The 18,440-nt window shown below is 38.7% G+C and overlaps 1 protein-coding gene across 1 annotated transcript in view; it reads right to left on the reverse strand.

Annotated features, from left to right (window-relative positions):
* Positions 1-2,000: 2,000 nt before the first annotated feature.
* Positions 2,001-18,440, reverse strand: part of TNIP3 (TNFAIP3 interacting protein 3) — a 36,330-nt gene continuing 19,890 nt past the window's right edge. The window contains exons 8-11 of the mRNA XM_054030604.1: positions 17,946-17,999; positions 16,738-16,896; positions 13,107-13,167; positions 2,001-2,219 (exon numbers count right to left, since the gene is read on the reverse strand). Of these exons, the coding sequence (XP_053886579.1) occupies positions 2,188-2,219; positions 13,107-13,167; positions 16,738-16,896; positions 17,946-17,999 (306 nt within the window). The 3' untranslated portion in view covers positions 2,001-2,187. The remainder of the gene's footprint in view (positions 2,220-13,106; positions 13,168-16,737; positions 16,897-17,945; positions 18,000-18,440) is intronic.

The raw sequence follows: 18,440 nt of genomic DNA on the forward strand, positions 1-18,440 counted from the left end.
AGCTTCACTGGGATTTGTGCAAGTAAATATTTACAGAATCAGGCCCTAGCCAACTAACCATTAAAAACCCTGTGTCCATACCAAGAAAAAAAAAGTTAGCACTGCAAACTCTGTTTTTTTAGCATGACTCATGTTGAGTCATCTCTGCTTAGGCCAGATAATGGTTCCTCAAACTATATAATGAGTTAAGCTTCACAAATAGAAGGCACAACCTTCATAGTTAGTTGAGCAGAAGGGCTGAAGTGAATCAAATGGAGGTTTGTTGGCTGAAACACCAGATATACAGAAGCTTGTCTGTTTTGAACATTCACTACAGCCGAGTGTGGGGTATTCTTCCCACAACATTGGTCACCTGCTGAGAGTCTGAATTGAATTAGGTTACATTATAATTGGATTTTCCTAAGGCACTGCATTAGCATTTTCCATGATCTCACCCTTATTAGCCAAATCATTAATCAGTTGTCTGCTAGTTAAATTATCTGCTGCTACAGTGTCTGTAAGCTAGCTTCATACCCATGCAGAGATAGCAGCTTCAATGAACACTTGGGCTTTTATGCCACAGGTTTCTAAAAAAATCATGAAAAAATAGTTATTCTCCAGAGAATGGTTAATTTAGGATTTTGGTCATGTTCCTCTTGGTCTGTGTGACCAAATAGGGTGGGATTTGTCTCCTTGAATGCAAAAAACAAAGCGCTTGGAGGAATTAATTTAATTGCAGAAAAATCCTTTCCCAGGGATTGTTTTCCATTGGGTCTGAATTCAAATGCTGAAAACATTTAATCTCTGAAGGTTATTATTTTAATGCAAAAGTCTTTGTACACTAATGGGAATAAAAATGGATTGTTATTAATGTGGGAATTATCTTGCATATGGCCGTGAGGGTTGGTAGGTCCACTTGAAAACTCTGCCCTGGTACAATTTAGGAAGGTGTGGTGTGAAATTAGACTCACACTAAGAAATTTCTACTGATTCAGCAAGAACATTCATTAGACTTTTCATGTGACCTACTGCTTAAGGCACAAGACTTACCTCTATGTAAGGCAGAGCCCTAACAGGCTGTGGCACAATCCCTACAAGAATTGTCCTACTAAATATATGAAGGGAGAGAGCAGTAATACTGTGAGCAGATTACATCATGCAGTGTTGGCCAAACATCTGTCATGCTGATTTCCTATAAAGTTTCATGGTTTAAACAGAACTATTCTATCTAAAATGTAATTGTGTTCTCAAATTAAAGGTTGGACAATTATGTTTAGCATTATTAATTACTAAAATCCTCTATAAATAGAAACTTGTTTCCACTGTCAATATAAATCAGTGGAATATTGCCATTAATATTCCATTTATATAAATATATACACAAACACAGAATTATGATCATATCCTTTGCAGGCTTTAGGCCCAAGCTTTCTGCTATAGAAATAAATGGAAGAATTGGCCGTGACTTAAATGGGAGCAGGTTCAGTGTCTACCATGGAAAACTGAACAACGTGCGACACAATTACAGTTATTAGGCAAATGATGTTAAAAAGTAGGATTGCCATTTTCGTCAGTCAACCTATTATTAATAATAATCATGTTTATTACAGAAGCGCCTAAGGACCAACTTAAAATGGGGCTCATTCATACCAGGCACTGTACAAACACAGAGTAGTAGACAGCCGCTTCTCTGAAGAGCTATCATTCCAATAAATATATATGCAGAGAAATGAGTGCAGAATTCAAAATGGCACAACAAATAATTTTCAGAAATTAAATAAAATGGATTGTGATTCTTACACAAGATCACAATATTAATGTGCTTAAACATTTTATATTCAAATCAGATGCAACATCCTCTTAATCCCCAGCAGTAGTTAAATGTTGTATCATGAGATGTTTCTATAGATCTCTGTAGCCAGTATGGGCAGCATCTTCCACAAAAGGAAAGGAAGGGAGTGGTGTTTCCCCAGATAATTTAACCAGTTCTTGAAGATCACATCTGTGAAGGATTTATCTGTGTCTCCATCATCATCACCACCCCCACTGGGATTTCACCAGGTACAAATAACATGCACTGGAGAGATAAGGAGCTATAGGCAAAAAACAAAGAACAATAAAGTTACAAGGAAACATCAGGCTAGCTCCCAGTCTTTCACAGTATGGGAGCATGTGTAATTCATCTGCATGTCTCTAGTTCATATGCTTTCAGTGATGGACTTCTTTCTCTGAGGAAGTATCTGCAAGTAAATGAATACAAAATGTTTTAAAATTAAAAATATTAACCCACTTGTGATTAATTTCCCTTTTTCTTACTTGATTTTTTCCTTGAAGAATTTAAGTTCCATATAATCAAAAGCTTACAGTCCCCATAAGTATACAATAAACCAAAAGAGAAACAAGATGGGTTAGGAATGCCATTATTTTAAACAGTGGTCAGTGGTTACCATCTCATAGTCAATTGTGACCTCTCTCAAATACCAGCTGCTAAAGTATATGCTAGGACCTATATGCCACAGCCTTGCACCTAGTATAGTCTTTTACACTTCTGCAAAGTGGGAATAAAATGTGTCATTCTCATTTTGCAGAAGTGTAAAAGACTACACAAGGTACAAGGCAGTGACAAATCTAGTAGTATTAACTCTTAGCACATCTGTGGTTCAAGCATATGTCTATGATAGTAACGCAAGTGAGCATGGACAAAATGTCACCACAGAAAGGAAAATACTTGATTGCCAATATAACACATACATCCTTTCTGAAGAAGTTTCAGCAGAAGTTCCTGAAATGTTGTAACATATTGCTAGGAACACCATGAAAAAGCACACAGTACATCACTTACAAGCAAAACATTAAAACAACAATAGGAAATACTCCCAAGAGTATTCTGAGTTCTGACTATATCAGAGAGAATAATGTACTGCTCCAACATGTTACATCGGTCATTTACTTCTGAAACTTACAGTACTAATGACATCCAAATGCAGTTAGTCCTGTACTCAGAAGCCAATCACAAAACCTACCAGCCCTTTGGTTCCCAATTGAGGGAAGAATTTGGATGAACATTCTGAGAAAAGAAAATTAAATCCAAAAGGTCCATATTTGTGGCAGGAGATGAAGAGGCAACATTGTTGGAATTCCAGGTTTTCATAATAGAACTCTTCCTTTGTCTGTAACAGTTAGAAGCCATTTTATGTCTCTGTGATAAATTAAGTGTTGAGTATAAGATGGATGACAATTAGATGATGAATATTTTCTATTTGTGAAGGTATATATGTAGAATGTCTATTCAGCTGACATGCTACGTGGATTACAAATCCTCACACCTGGAAGGATCACCTCACCTTTGACCATAGTACTATTACAGTGGCACACCCACACAATTAAAAAAAAAAAAAAAACAGAATTTACAAAGCAATCAATGACTCATGGTAAATTTCTGAAAAGGGTCTATTTAGGCCTAATTCTACATTGTCTAAAAGGCAAGTAGCCTGCTGTGCTGGCCTGGGGCCCCCTCACACCTGACAATGCAAGATCAGGACCATAGAGATATTTTCTTCCCTTATTTTTTCTTATTGCGGACATTTGCCTAAACATACAATCCTATGGCTAGATTCTGATCTCAGTTATACTGATATAAATCAGTGTTACTCCAAATCTGTATTTGTATAGAGAGCTGAATCCCAAGTCATAACACTGTAGCATCAGCACTGACTGTTATAGAAATGAATTTGTCACAAGAAGGAATGATAATTTCAGGTAAGAAGCTAGCAGTAGGACCGATTCTCCATGGCCTGGGGTCTTTTGTAGTCATTTTACACCTATTCAAGTGAATGGAAAATCCTACCAAATCAGAATGGTAGTATTTTACACAGGTATAAATAATTATACAAGGTACAAGGCAGTGGGGAATTCAGTCCACTGTTTTCATGTTAATATCCTCAATAATAAAAAAAAAAGGAAAGGTAAAAAAAACAAAATAATGTTATAAGCAGAATTATTTCTAAAAAAAGATTTTTCAAAGGTGCCCATAAAGTGTCAGTAACTGTAACTTTTTAAAAAGTTATTGAAAAAATTAAAATGGGAGAGCTAGATTCTCAGTGCTTCATGCAGAACTGAGGTGGTGATGCCCTCAAGCCACCTTTGCTCTCTCCAGATCCTAATAACTGCTGGGAACCACTTCAGTTCCTGGCATAAGTTAGAACAGCACAGAGGTGTCCCCCAAAAGGGACAGTCCAGCAGTTGAGAATCAGCCAAGTGCAAGGGCATTCAAGGTATGTTCCCTCCACAGATGGCCAGGAATGGGGTGATATTCAGCTGCCACAATTTAAGAATTACCTTTACACAAGAATCCTCTGGTCAACTGGTTTATTTGGCTTTCTGGCTGCTTTGCAGCAGTGCAAAGCAATTGGCATTGGAGTCTAAATCTGGCCCACAGTAGTTTGCGTTTCAAAAACGCACACAAAGGGAACTGGGCCCTCACTTAAGCAGGAATAGTGTATTTTTGATAGAATAAAGTAATAAACACAGTACTTTCAAAGTTGTTGCATCTACATTAGTGAACAAATAGCATGGAACTAATTTTGCATCTCCTTCAGATAATGGATGAGAAAGAAGGAATTTCCACATGGCAAATGAATGCTTCATGAAACCAACAGGAAAGAATCTAATTAATTAACATCTGTGTATTTACAGTATGTTAGATACCAGTATTACCACTGCCATATGAACTCACAATGTAAACCAGAGAAAACCAAGTTACCATAAAATGCCTTGATATCTTCCCAATGTCTTCAATCTAATTTAATATTAGCTTATCAATGCATCTGAAGCTATTTAAAATAGCCAGGACCATTTATTGACAGCAAAAGCAGGAAATGAGTACATATTGGAACATCCTGTTGCGGAGGTGGAGCTGTTAGCATTTAAAGCCATACTACTGTTTAAATTTCATATCATACTTTCTCAGCGGTCATCTACAACTGGTATTCAGCTGAACAATATGGAATTTTCTGTGATCTTAAGCTGATGGTGGATTTTGAAACCAAAATTAGAAAATGAAAACTTCTGACGTTTCAGGAAACAGAAAATGTAGGCCATCCTGAGTGTGTTTATGGTTTGCATTATAGTGTGAGAAAGGATTATTTGAGCAGAATTTCTAAAAATGTTTGAAAGAGCTAAACATGGGGTAAATTGTCAAATCTTTAGTTTCCCATGCGAAGACCAGCTCATGAATATTTCCTGGTTTGTTGGTAAAGCTTCAAGCTTTATAAAGGCCAACTTTGAAATACTTGTGCAGTTTCAAATATCCATGCGTGTAAACACAGCTTGGGCCGGTCAATAATTTCCCATCAAAACGGTTTTCAGCACTTTCCGTGGAAAGTGTTGACTTTTCATTGAAAAACCAAAACTTTATTTTCAGGTTTTCATTTTTTCTTTGAAAAGTTGTAATTTTCAACAGAAAAAAAAATCCATTCTCTCACCAGCTCTAATTATAATATTAGTAGCAGAAGAATGTGTATGTTAAAGGCAAAATTGGCTCCTGAGAATGAGAGGTGGCACTACAGTAGGGGTACCTGGACACATCTTGCTTCTAGAGATGTTCAGATGTCCTGCCACATTTGTTAAATGGTGTACCTAGAGTTCCACAGGCTGAACTCTGCTTACCCCATCTAGGCCTACTTACCAGCATTAGCTGATCGCTCCCATTCTTCCTAGGATCTTGCAACTAAATCAGTACTGCCCACTGAGCAGGGAGTTAGATGAGGAAGGACTCGTTTTACCCTCTCCCTGTGCACTAAGCCAGGCATGATTTGTCCCAAAATTAAAATATATAATGAATATATAAACATTAGGACTAAGAGCTCCCGTATTTAGATCAGGGGTTTTGAAGGGATAAGTGTGGTTCTTGAATACACCTACTGGGGGACCACTAGTTATTTCTGCCAAAAAATCAAAAAACCCCTAGATGCATCTTGGAAGCAAAAGAAACAACACATGCCAGCAGCAAGGACACGTGAGCTCCGAGCAATAAAACTTCTTTTCCAGAGAAATCTTTATGAAAAGAGGGTTCAGGGAAAGTCTCCAAAACCAATTTTTTTTCCAACCATCTTTTCAATTTTGCACAGTTAGATAAGGAAGGAAGCCAGCCCCACCTGCTAAATAAACTCAAATTAAGTACACTTGCTGGAATTCTTTATCCTTTGCCCCTAAAGCAAATAAAAACAAATTCCAAGAACACTGAGTGATATAACATGTAAAGTAGGTTTAGGAACTGGTGCCACTGAAGGGAAGCATGAACATTAGAACAAGGCTAGACTGCAAGAAAGTGAGGAAAGCCTCAGAATTGAGATCTAGCACAAATCCAGGCACAAAGTAAAAAGAGGAGGGGCCAGGTTCAGCCCTGCTGAAAGCAGGTGCAGCTCCATTAGAGTCAAGCCACTGCTATGCTTGCAATATTGTGTGTTGTTTCTGCTCCCTTGCACCTCCCCCGCACACTGTTCTTCCCTGGACCCAAATCTGTCCTCTCGTCCACCTTTATATATTGCCCTTTTCCCTCTTTCAACCAACTAATTTATTTCCCCTCCAGTTTTTCCTATGGCATCTGCATTATCACGAGGAGAAAGATGCACAGGCCTAAAGGGGAGGTAAGTTGCAGAGCAGGCCAGCTCTCTCTTCCTACCCATACTCCCAGTACCCATCCTTTCCACTTTCCTCTAGCCACCCTGCTTTTCTTACTCTGCTCTGGAGACTGGCTTTTTGGATCAGCGGCTCTTATTAAATGGTCTCTTGCTGGCAGCCTGATCTTGTATTGCTCACTTTTTGGGCATAGGCTGCTAAAGGCATGTCTCTGCAGGCACAGAACACAGCACACAAAAGAAGAGCTGTGCAATCTGCAATCCCCCACATTTATTTATGCCCTCAGACAAAAGGAGCTTCACTAAGGAGTTTTAATAAGATACAATGTGCACCTTTATGGATATGAATGGGAAGAAAATCTTATTGTCTTAGAACCAATAAACATGGTTCTAAACAGTGCAGCCCATACCTTTCCACTTGCAACTAGCGGTTTTAATAGTCCTGGATTCAGTTTTGATCCCACTGGTAAGGCCTCTGCAGGTTAATCACTCAGGTTCCTGTGGACATAGAGCACGTTTCCTCCCAAAGGGCACATTCATGGACTCATGACTTTACCCTGGGGTACAGCCTGGTGTTTCTTACCAGACCACTAGCAGCAATAAGGGGCTCCTTTAAGAACTGCTACCCTGCAAATGTGCAAGGGCTTGGAATACACTGAGTCATTAAACACACCATAAAAGGAGAAACACATTTAATGTAAATTTTTTAAATTAGGCTTCAAATGGTTAAACTGTTTCCATAGCCTGCAGCTAGAGGCAGCCTACGCAGTCTCCTGGCTCCTAAGCTTTTCTGGAGGATACATTTTTCCTAATCTTTAGGGCCTATTAAAACAATTTCTGGGTGAGTGACTATTTGTTAATATCTAAGTTAAACTCCCTAAAGCTGCAGACACAATTTTACAAAGTAACTGGAACGTTCAGTATTACCTAGACTGAAGCAAAAAAATACAAACTGACTATACACGGTTACACATAAATACACCTTATAGACCCAGTGTCACTGTTTTGGGAATCTGCAGCACTGTAGTCCAGATCAAATTTTCATGAGACAAGTGAAGCCCTTTGAATAACTGAGGGTGGAGATAATCAAGTATGCTGCTGCTGCAGACTTCAAAATCTGCATTCAGATTCTCCCAACTGAGTTCAGCTTTCTAAGGCCTTGGCTACACTTACCAGGTAGTTCGACGGCTGGAAATCGAAGTTCTGGGTTCGACTTATCGCGTCTAGTCTGGACGCGATAAGTCGAACCCAGAAGTGCTCGCCGTCGACTGCGGTACTCCAGCTCGGCGAGAGGAGTACCGCGGAGTCGACGGGGGAGCCTGCCTGCCGCGTGTGGACCAAGGTAAGTTCGAACTAAGGTACTTCGACTTCAGCTACGTTATTCACGTAGCTGAAGTTGCGTACCTTAGTTCGAATTGGGGGGGGTAGTGTAGACCAAGCCTAAGGCTGACGACAGCTCTCCCCAGTCATGGCCAGCCAGCTTGGGGCTGCTCTGGGGACAACCGGCTAGACAAGACAGCTTCATGCACTGTAGCTCTTAAGCATTTAAGGACTAAGGCATATACAGCCAGCTGGCTCAGCAGGACTAAGCTTTATGGACTTCAGAGCATACAGACGGACTGACAGCTTACCCAAGACCAACTAGTTCAGCAGATTGCAGTAGCATTAAGGAGCAATAGGCACTTTACGGTATAGTCAAATCTCACTTATGTGAAACACCCTGTTATGTGAAACAGTTGGGGAATACAACCCTGATTAAATAAACAGGAGGTTAACGATAAGTGAGGTTCAATAATCAAAGCTCTGTCCGTTTGTAAATCCCCAGCCGTAAAGTCATATTTCACTGCTGTAATCTCTGCAGAAATTTGAAATACAGCTGACATTGGGGCTGTTGTGCTTTTTAAAATGCCACTGCCTTTAGTGTTACAACTCAGGTTTATAAACAAAAAGTAAGAATTTCTAGTTAAACAAAAATGTGAAAATTGTTTGTCTTGAACATTACCCTTGTTTGTTTTATTCTGGTTTTGGAGGGAAAGCTTTTTCAAGGAGAAATGGGCAGGAGAATTTTTTCCCTCTTTAACTCCTTGTTTTCCTATTCCCCTTTGCATTTCCCCTCTCCTCTTGTTTTCATTGTTCCTCCCACCCCTCCTTTGCTCCAAGGAAGGTATTCATTACCATTAAAATTAGAAAGGGTCCAAATCAACCCCCCAGATCCAAACCACCATAGTCCTTGGGAAAGTTCAGCTCTGGAGCCAAATGTTGAAGATTAGATCTATATGTAAGTGATCCTCTGCCACCTGCACAAAAAGAGGGTCATGGTGCCTGGGGATGAGGGGGGAAACAAACAAACAAAAACAGGAAAATGAGGGTGATATTGGGAAGGAAAAAAGATGCTACTCCATATTTCTGCAGGTCATTAAAATATTTCAGGGATGATTCTGGTTTCTGTGGAATTTTCCTTTTCCTAATTTCACTACATTTTTCTATTTCTAGTTATACTTCTTCATACTTCACCTAATAAGTCCTCGCAACTCTCCCCGGTTGGTGTTAATTAACTTCAAATATTAAAATGTATTATTTATTTTAATAACACCCCAAATTTGCAAGGTACCTCTTAACAGATATGATGAGGAAGTCCTGGTCCCGTTGAAGAATGGGAAAGCTCCTATTTACTTCAGTAGAGCTAGAATTTCACCATGGTCATGGACAGGACATGACCCAGGGATTAACAAGACGGTAAGGAGAAGTAGCGCAGGAACAACCCCTCTAAGATTATGTTGTTACTTAGCAATAGAAGGTTTTTCCCCATGGAGCCAACAGAAGTTTCTTGCAGACTTTTGCAGAAGCAGCTGGTCTTTAAGGAAGTATTTAAAACGAGAGAGAGTATAATGGCTTTGCAGACTAGCTCAGAAAAGGGGTTCCATACACAGGGGGAAACAAAGCATGTGCCCATGAGAAGCAGAAAAACATGGTGTCGAGGCACCATTGGCAAAGCCATGTGGATGGATGGGCAGGAGTGGTGGCGGAAGGTTCCATCCCAAAATGCCGCCCCCCACAGAAGTGGCGGAAGGTCCAGTCACGGAAATACCGCCGCGGTCACCGCCCCCCAAATCTCAGTGTCCTAGGCGACCGCCTAGGTCGCTTTATGGGTTGTGCCGGCCCTGTGGATGTGGGGGAGGGAGTGGCAGCAATATGAAAAGAGGCTAGGTTAGATACATAGACTGTTAAGTATACCTTCATTCACAATTGCTTAGCCAAGCTATACATATTTAGTTCTTTTAATCTTTTCCTACAGGACAGTCTCTCCAGTAACACAGTGACCAGAATTGAGTGAGCACAATACTCCAGGTGTAGTTGTACAGGCTACTACCTCCCAGCTCTGTGATGTTTGCCTTTGCAATTTCAGGAGCCGTACAGTAAACTATGCCTACAGGATACTTTGTGTAAACATTTAGGGTCTGGTCCAGAGTCCACTGAAGTCAATATAAAGACTCCCATTGATTTCAGTACAGAGCTGGGCAAAGTTTTTCAGCTGAATGTTTGGGTTTTTTTGGGACGAGGGGGGTGGAATTTAAAAAAGAGTGGAGATTTGACTACATCAAAACATTTTACAATTTCACATTGCTTTCACAAAGCTGATGGTTTTAAGAAAAGAAAAAAAAATCCAAAAGAGTAGAAACATGTCGACATTTTCAAAATGAAATGTTTTGATTTTTCAGGTCAAAACCACCTTTCGTTTAGACATTTCCTTCAATTTTATGTAAAAAAAAAAAAAACCCAAAAAAAGCTCGAAATCTAAATAAAACTTTTTGGTCGACCCAAAGTAAAATTTTTTAGACTTTTCAATTTACCAAACATTGTGAAAAAATGTTGGTTTTGGATCAACCTGAAACTTACTCTATTTTTGATTTTTCAGAACCATCACCGAACGGAAAAATCCATTCTTCATGTAGCTCTACTTTGGTAGTTTGTAGATCAGAATCTTGTAGTTTGTTTTATATCACACTGCCTATAGTCATATTTATACAGAGTACACACCTATATGACAGAAACCCTTTGTTTGTTTGTCAAACACACACATGTAAGGTACAAATTATGTGCAGATATAGTAGCACCAGCGACTACAATAAATACTTGTTCACGGATTCATTTTACTTGTGTGCAAGTCATGACATTAAAATATATGGGCCACATCCTGCAGTTGATGCTTGAATAAACCTCCCCTTAATGACAATGGAAATATTGCTTAGGTAAGGAAGACGAAAGGATTTGGCCGTATAACATCAATCCAGTGACAGATTCTTTATCGGGGGGGGGGGGGGGAACTGCCTTGTGATATCACAGACTGATTTGTTGTCTTGTTTAAATTTTGGGTTTTTTTTTATGGCTTAAGCACCATACTTAAGCACTAATTCAGGAGAAAATCATTAACATTTAATAGCCAGTTTATTACCTAACTTGGCATAAATTCAAGCTAAGATAAATGATCCTTCTCAAATTCTGCTAACTACACTATGACTAACTGTACAAACATTATTGTAGTTAGAACTGGTCCAAAAGGAGAGAAGACAGAGGGGGAAAGTTGTGAACATTTCCTAGTTTCCTCAGGTTTTTTCTCCCCCACCCCCATTTATTTTTGGAATTTCAAAATTCAAAGTCTTGCCAAAACTCAAAAAAATGTCAATGAGCTTTAACTTTAGTCACTCTTGTTATTAAGTAAAATCCGTTTTTAATAAGTGTACTCAAAATTTGGGACTTCCTTAAGATTAATGGCTAATTTTTGACTAGTAAAAACAAAATACAACCCCCAAAGGCTCAGTGTAGCCCTTTCTACACTCAACATCATTTCTCTGTGTTACGGATTAATTATATACTATGGGCCAAAATTATGTAGCATGGGTTCCTATAGCTGGGGGTAGAAAAGAAGGGAAAGTGAAAACTCTTTGTACGTTTCAACTCATTGAGTTTCCAACTGTCCTGTTGAAGGGGGTGGCCTTGGCCCCTGTCCACCACCAATGGTGGAACATACAGGGAGCTTGGCTTTAAAAGAACATTTTAGACATGGGAGAGTCAGAAGCAAACTCAAGGACACAAAGGGAGAAATAGGCACAAGAGGGGTATTCCTCAGACCCTTTAATAGAGACAAACTACCATAGAACTGCATTTGCAGTTACTCCCAACCTCCACTCTCATGCATTCACAACATGGAGGGCATGGGTATGACACCATCTGCATTCTTTTGTGCAGTAAATTCCCATGGGTTTAAAGGGAAGAAGCCATAAAATAACTCCATCTTCCTGGTGTCTGCCCTGGGCCCAGCATTCCCTCCCACCCCACCAGAACCTCAGGCTGCCTCAGTCTTTAAAGGACTAGTCCATACATTTTAAAGAATAGTGCTATTTTCATGTACTGCATCTCCTACATGTAAATGCTGGAGAAATGGCCATATAGCTTCCCATTTGGATGCTGCACAAGATAGCCTCAATAACGACTCCTTATCACTATATACAGTATCCATACCCACTACAGAATGATACGTATGGTGGTACCATGTAATACATAGCATTATACATTTAACTTCACAACTCAGGATAGCATAAGTCACTTGAGAGGTCATCTAGAAGAAAGGGGGATTAGAGTACCGCAAGACCCAAAACCCTGGCTGACACCAAAATCCCCAAACTGGAGAGGAGGAGAAGTTTCCAAAGAGAAGGGGAAGGAAAAGGGACTTGGAATTCAAAACAATATCCTTTCCCCAGCTTCCCCATCCCAGATCTATAATGGTCGGAACCAAAATTCATATGCCCACAACTTTGTGTTATTTCAAACCTGGATCCTAATTTTGCATAGCAAGCCTAATCTTTTGTAAATAATTTGTATGCTCATTTGTCTCCAAGAGTCATTAATAATTGATACTGCCTTAGTACCTAGCATCTTTAACCATTAGGGCACAATTCTAGGCCTCTAGATTCCTGATTTTGTGCATCAGTTGATGTTAACAATGTCTCTGTCACTCAATCCAACATGAAGAGGCATTTCAATTTGCATCTTTTCTATGGAGTGGGGAAAAAATTCTATGGAGTGGGGAAAAAAATTTGTTAACAGGGATAACTGCTAAAACCTGTTCCATTTCTCACCCCGTGTTCAGCATTATTCTTATTTAGTCTCGACGGGGGCACCAGAAGCTCTAATGGCCAACTCTGAGGATAGCCTCTCTTTAAAGATTATTACTGGGAATTCAATGGGGCATCTATACAATTCTGTAACATACATTATAAAAGAGATGTTTTAAGGATCATAATGAAGTTGAAACCTATATCACAGATGGCACCCCAGTAGAACCTACAACTTCTGTCTTGTATATCAACTGCAGCCTTATAAAGTAGAGCCTTAAAGTAAGAATGCACTATCTATATATATGAAAGTTTACTAAAAAGGCCTCATTAAAAAAATGAATTCACAGTATGTTCAGTACAGCTGTTGTCTTACCATTTGCCTTGTGCTGCACATCTGGCGGAAACTGGTCCGGAACATACCATTGATAGTCTGGCTGCACAGAACAATAAAACATTATTACAGCAATATGGACTTCATAGACACTTCAAACAAAAGAACAGTGGTATGTTAAAAATATAATTATACTGTGAAGCTTTTTATTAATCATACATAAGTAATTTACCAAAAAAAAAAAAAACTTAGATTTGGCTCAAAATTTCTACTGATTGAGCTTTTCAGCTTGTTTTCTTCTTCTAACATGTGTTTGAATGCTGTGAACAGTATAAACCTTTCTAAATGCCACAAATTAAAGCCAACATTAGTAACATCAATCAGATTTTCAACAATCTTATGAACACTGTAGAGGGGGAGTGAGAAGACAGAGACAAACGAAATGGACCTGAAGACATTATAAACATTTGCATTTTTAACTAGGACCAATGCAAGCAGTTAAGAAGCTAAGAGAATGGCATGCTTTGACATAGCAGGTGAAGCTGTTCCAATGTGAAAGCGTGCAAAGTTTGTCAGCATTCGTTTTCAACACCCTTCATCTGAAAAGTGTATTCCCCTGTCCTCCTATAGAGTTAGATGAATGTATCAATCGCATTAGATAGCATCATGTGCCACCTTGAATATGCTGTAGGACAGGGAAATTATTTAAAAAAACAAAAAACAAAAAAAACTTTTTCTTCTTTCTATAAGAGGATGATACCAAGATGGGGTCCTGGTCCATAACTTGGGCTCCTAGGCATTATGGTAATACAAACAAACAAGACAATGATGATATTGTCTGGAAATTCCTCCACATTTCTCATAGGAGAGGCAAATTTATTTTTTTATTTTATATTGCAAAATGTGGAAAATAACAGTCTATTTGATTCTGAAAGACCATTTTATAAAATTGTTTGTTTTCTCATTATGTTAGGACTCAGCCCTCATATACATTTGAGCACTTTCAAAAAACACTTTAACCTCAGTTGGAGTAGTGTCAGGCTTTCTATCTAGCTTCAGACAGATAAGGAAGCCTATGAAATGCCATACATCACCACCCTCAATTCATTAATTGGATGGGAGAATTCTATGGTCCCTGTTTTGCAGAAATCCCTCTGGGAAAATTCCCATCCCCTAAAGAATTCCAATTTATCCATCCTCACTGGGAAGACATTTCACTGATTTCAGTAAGAGTTTTGCCTAAGTTAGAACTGCAAGATTGGGCTCTTTTTATGGATGATGGCTAAGGTCAGTAAAACGTAAATCCTTTTGCAGTTATGTAACATTATTCAAAAAGTGACCATAAGCCTAAGGAAAATGAAGTCTTACTACAATTGGAAGTTCTATACTTTACACAAGAATTACTAATTTGAGCCAAAGCACCTATGTACACACTTAACTTTAAGCACATAAACAGTCCCATCGACTTCAAGAAGTTAAGCTTGTGCTTAAGTGTTTTGCTCTATTCAGTTCATAATAAACATGCAGTTCTCTAATTCATTGCTACTTCTTTTCTCTCATATTACAGTCTTGAAAGAAATCCAAGGAGAGAAGAGAGATACATTTCAAGTCAAACTAAATATAAAAGTTTCCTTAAAAAATTTCAATAGAAACAAAAAGTGAGATGCAGAAAAGGTGAAAATTCAGAAGCACATAGTAAATGCACAGTATTACATTTGTTAAATCAAGACACTCATTAAATCCTAACACATTTCTTCTTCACTGACAAATTGCTCAGGGAGCTAAAGAGCTAAGAGCAACACTATGCTCACATAAGAAAATAATTTCAAAGAAAACTCAAAAAACAAGTTTGGGAACTTCAAAGCAACAATCAGAAATGGATTGCACCTCCTCAGCACTCCTTTAGGAATGGCAAAATTTATAAACCCAGAGAGTCCTTCTGGTACAATTAGAAACACAGATGATGAAAGCTCAAGGAGGAAAGCCAAAATAATCTGGGACTGATTCCAAACTGCAGTGAGAAACATTTTACAATATTTCAAACTCTGATAAGCAAAATGATAAGTGTATTTCTAACAAAAAAATACCTGCTTCCCCACAATTTTCCTCAGATTTCTTAAGTTTGAAAGCATAAAAAACACATTTTGCAAAGTTAAACTATAATTGCCTGAATAATACATTTAATACTTAACATTATATGCATAAATATAGGATTTTAAAATTAGTAGGTTCTTATTTTAATTTTTTGTTTAAAGTGTAATTTAATATTGTTTTACAATAAAATAAGCTTGCTTGAAAAATGACATTTTCATAAATCATTCTACTACCCTTATTCATGTTGAGTAATAACTTAATCCTCAGGTAGTCCTATTTAAACACGGCTATCCTGGAGCAAGATATTACTAAATATGCATCAAGATGTCAAAATTTGGCCCTTCGGGCTTTATAGCATAGTTATGTATCTTGCTACTAGTTCATCTCTTTGCATAGAAATGTTTGCATGCTACATAGAGAGGATATGATAGTGCAGTGTTGCACAAAGTCATCCCAATTATGGGATGGCTACATTACTCATGAATGACAAAACCATACAAGAGTCAAGCAGGTTGTCCAAATAAATATGGTGATTCACTACATACGACAGGAAAATTTGACATCATATTCAACAAATATTTATTTATAATCACACTGATCTTAACAGGACTAGCATTTGGACCTTTGTTGTCACTATTATTTATTTTGAATGCCCAGAGACATGCTACGTATCTCATAGAACAAATCCATGTTTATGAATACAGGTTAACCATGCTGCACTGTAGAAATGAGACATGACTTGTGATGGGATTCTGAGTTGATCTAAATAATAGTGAAAAAGTCTAATCAAACTTCCTGCGTAAAATTTATTTTCAATACTATTAGATATTTTCTAATTAAATCAAATGTAAAATAACCTCCTTTTCCTTAGGAACATTATATATAAAATGCATTTCTAAAGGCTTAATTATTTCTCTCTATACAGAGAAAGCATAAATTTTACAAAACCTACAAGGGTCAGTTTTAATGAGATCAAGTTGATGAGATATGTAAGTATGTCAGAGATCTGCTCAGGACAGCACTTGAGATGAAGCCAAGGCCGGGGAGAAAAGATGTCTTTTAGCCTTTGGGCCCTGCAGAGACTGATCTCGCCCTCAGCACACTCAAGAAGTGAAGAAAAATCCCTGCAAGGACTTTCCCTCCTCTTTAGCCCACTTCTTGGGAAAATCTGCAGGAGGCAGGAAAGTGGGACCAGAGTTACAAATTTAACATGAAAAATTATAGGAGAAAACAGAAACATCAAAGAGAGAAAAGAGTTTTTCAGATGAGGCTTGAAAAGAAGTTTGGAATCAAAGGCCAGTCTAGATTTCACAGAGCAGGACTTATTAAATGAAGACTGATGATTTGTATGGAGAGAGGCAGGGAGAGAGACTGAGCAGAGATCAGGCGCAAGGCTGGTTCAAGTCCATGGACAGCTTTGAAAACACAGAGGAAACATTTCATCTGGATCCTGAGATGGATTGAGAGACAACCAAACTGGTTGAAGAAGAGGGTGGAATGAATCACTGAAAGGATCACTCATGTAAGGTTGCCATGTTCTAAGATCTGCAAAATGATAATTGACAGAAGTCCTACTCACAGGGTGCTGTTGCTGATCATACATGCCCCGTGATGCCATATGTACTCGAGGGTCTTGGTAGTGGAGAACTAATCCACAGTTTCCATAATTAGCACAAGGTGGAAGGAACATCTGAGGCGGGAAGCAGCACCTCTCAGATGGCACAGGGAGGTCTTTTGTCTGTAGGAAAAAAAACATTTAAAAAAAAAAAAACCCATGCTACTAGCTGCACCTGTGGATCAAACAGAATGTCAATACAAATTAACCACTAAACATTAATAGTGAAGAAGGGTCCAGACCCATAACTGGCTCCAAGGCTTCTAATTTAACCTATTCTGAATGTTGATGAACAAATAAATCTCTCTTGATACAGCATCTTCCGCACATCCTGCCAAGGACCATCGCAATTTTTCTGTTGGATGAAGTATTTGATACCTACCTTGCAAGCACTGTTTTCTGGCACCAAATGACATTTTTATCTCATGTAGTAGCACTCACTGTTCAACCAATACTAACCACATGCAGACTTGCTTAACATGGAACCTGGTTAATAAAGAATATGGATAGTAATGAGCCAAATCTTGAGGTCCTCACAGTTTTTGCTCTGTTGTTGCTCAGGCTTTACTGAAGCCCAATGAAATCAATGGAAATATGCTTTTTTTGCTCAGACTAACTGAGCAAAAAAAAAAGCTGGAGTCAGCTCCTCACAAATTGGCCCAATCAAATAAGCACTTTGCACTGATATACCTAGAACTTGTCATGAACCCTCACAAATATCATCAAATCAATCACAGACCCTTTATTGAATGAATTTGGGCCAGAGTTAATACCGTGAAACATGTTTATAGAGAGGTTTACAGGGTACACAGGCATTGTGCTGAGCTTCTGCAAACAGGGGTAAATTTAATCCCTAGTGAACTCCGATGTAGTGAAACTTGCTCAATGGATAGCATGCCTGTAGCAACCTCCACATATTTAGAGAAAGTTTTCTATGGGAAACAATGAGTTTATTATTATGGAATGCTTTCAGAGCTGATCCTGCAGCCCTTACTCTCACGTATAGTCCCAATGACACTGGTGGCACAACACAGGTAAGAGCTGAAGGATCTGGCCCTTAACAAGGAGAGATGAGTAGTTTAGAAGTAGGGATTTACTCTACTAGCTCATAGAATCCTTGAAACATTTAATGTAAATGCAAAACACAAGGTATTGAAGAGGCGCACACACACCTGTTGCTTTAATTGCTTCTCTAGAAGTTCCTTTTCTTGCCAACATGCTTTTATCTGTGGAGAAATAAAATTTTCACTGTGATAAATCAACCCTCTTGACTACCTGTCCCAAAGCTGCTTCCAACACAACCATCAGTTAATCACAGAAGACTCCAAGCATTACACATACACTGGCACTCCTACAGCACTGGGGCTGGAACAACTCCCATGTATGTGCATGTTATGATGAGATCCTCACTGGCTCATGGGCCATCTACAAGAAACTACTTTGTGTGTGCATGACACACAATGCCTCTGCTATCCCTGATCACATCACTGCAGAGGAGTAGGTGGTTCCCCCACATATTGGTGTTTTACAGTGATCTCCCAACACTGAAGTGAAGGGCTGTCACATCCTCCTATGACCATTGGAAGAAAACTCTATGCAGCCACTTCTACTCCCTGGCTGGGCTCTACCACAACACAAATATCAATGAGAGAAATGGCTTTAAAACC

The sequence above is a fragment of the Malaclemys terrapin genome, chromosome 5 (genome assembly GCF_027887155.1).
Source record: "Malaclemys terrapin pileata isolate rMalTer1 chromosome 5, rMalTer1.hap1, whole genome shotgun sequence".
Classification (NCBI taxonomy): Eukaryota; Metazoa; Chordata; order Testudines; family Emydidae; genus Malaclemys; species Malaclemys terrapin.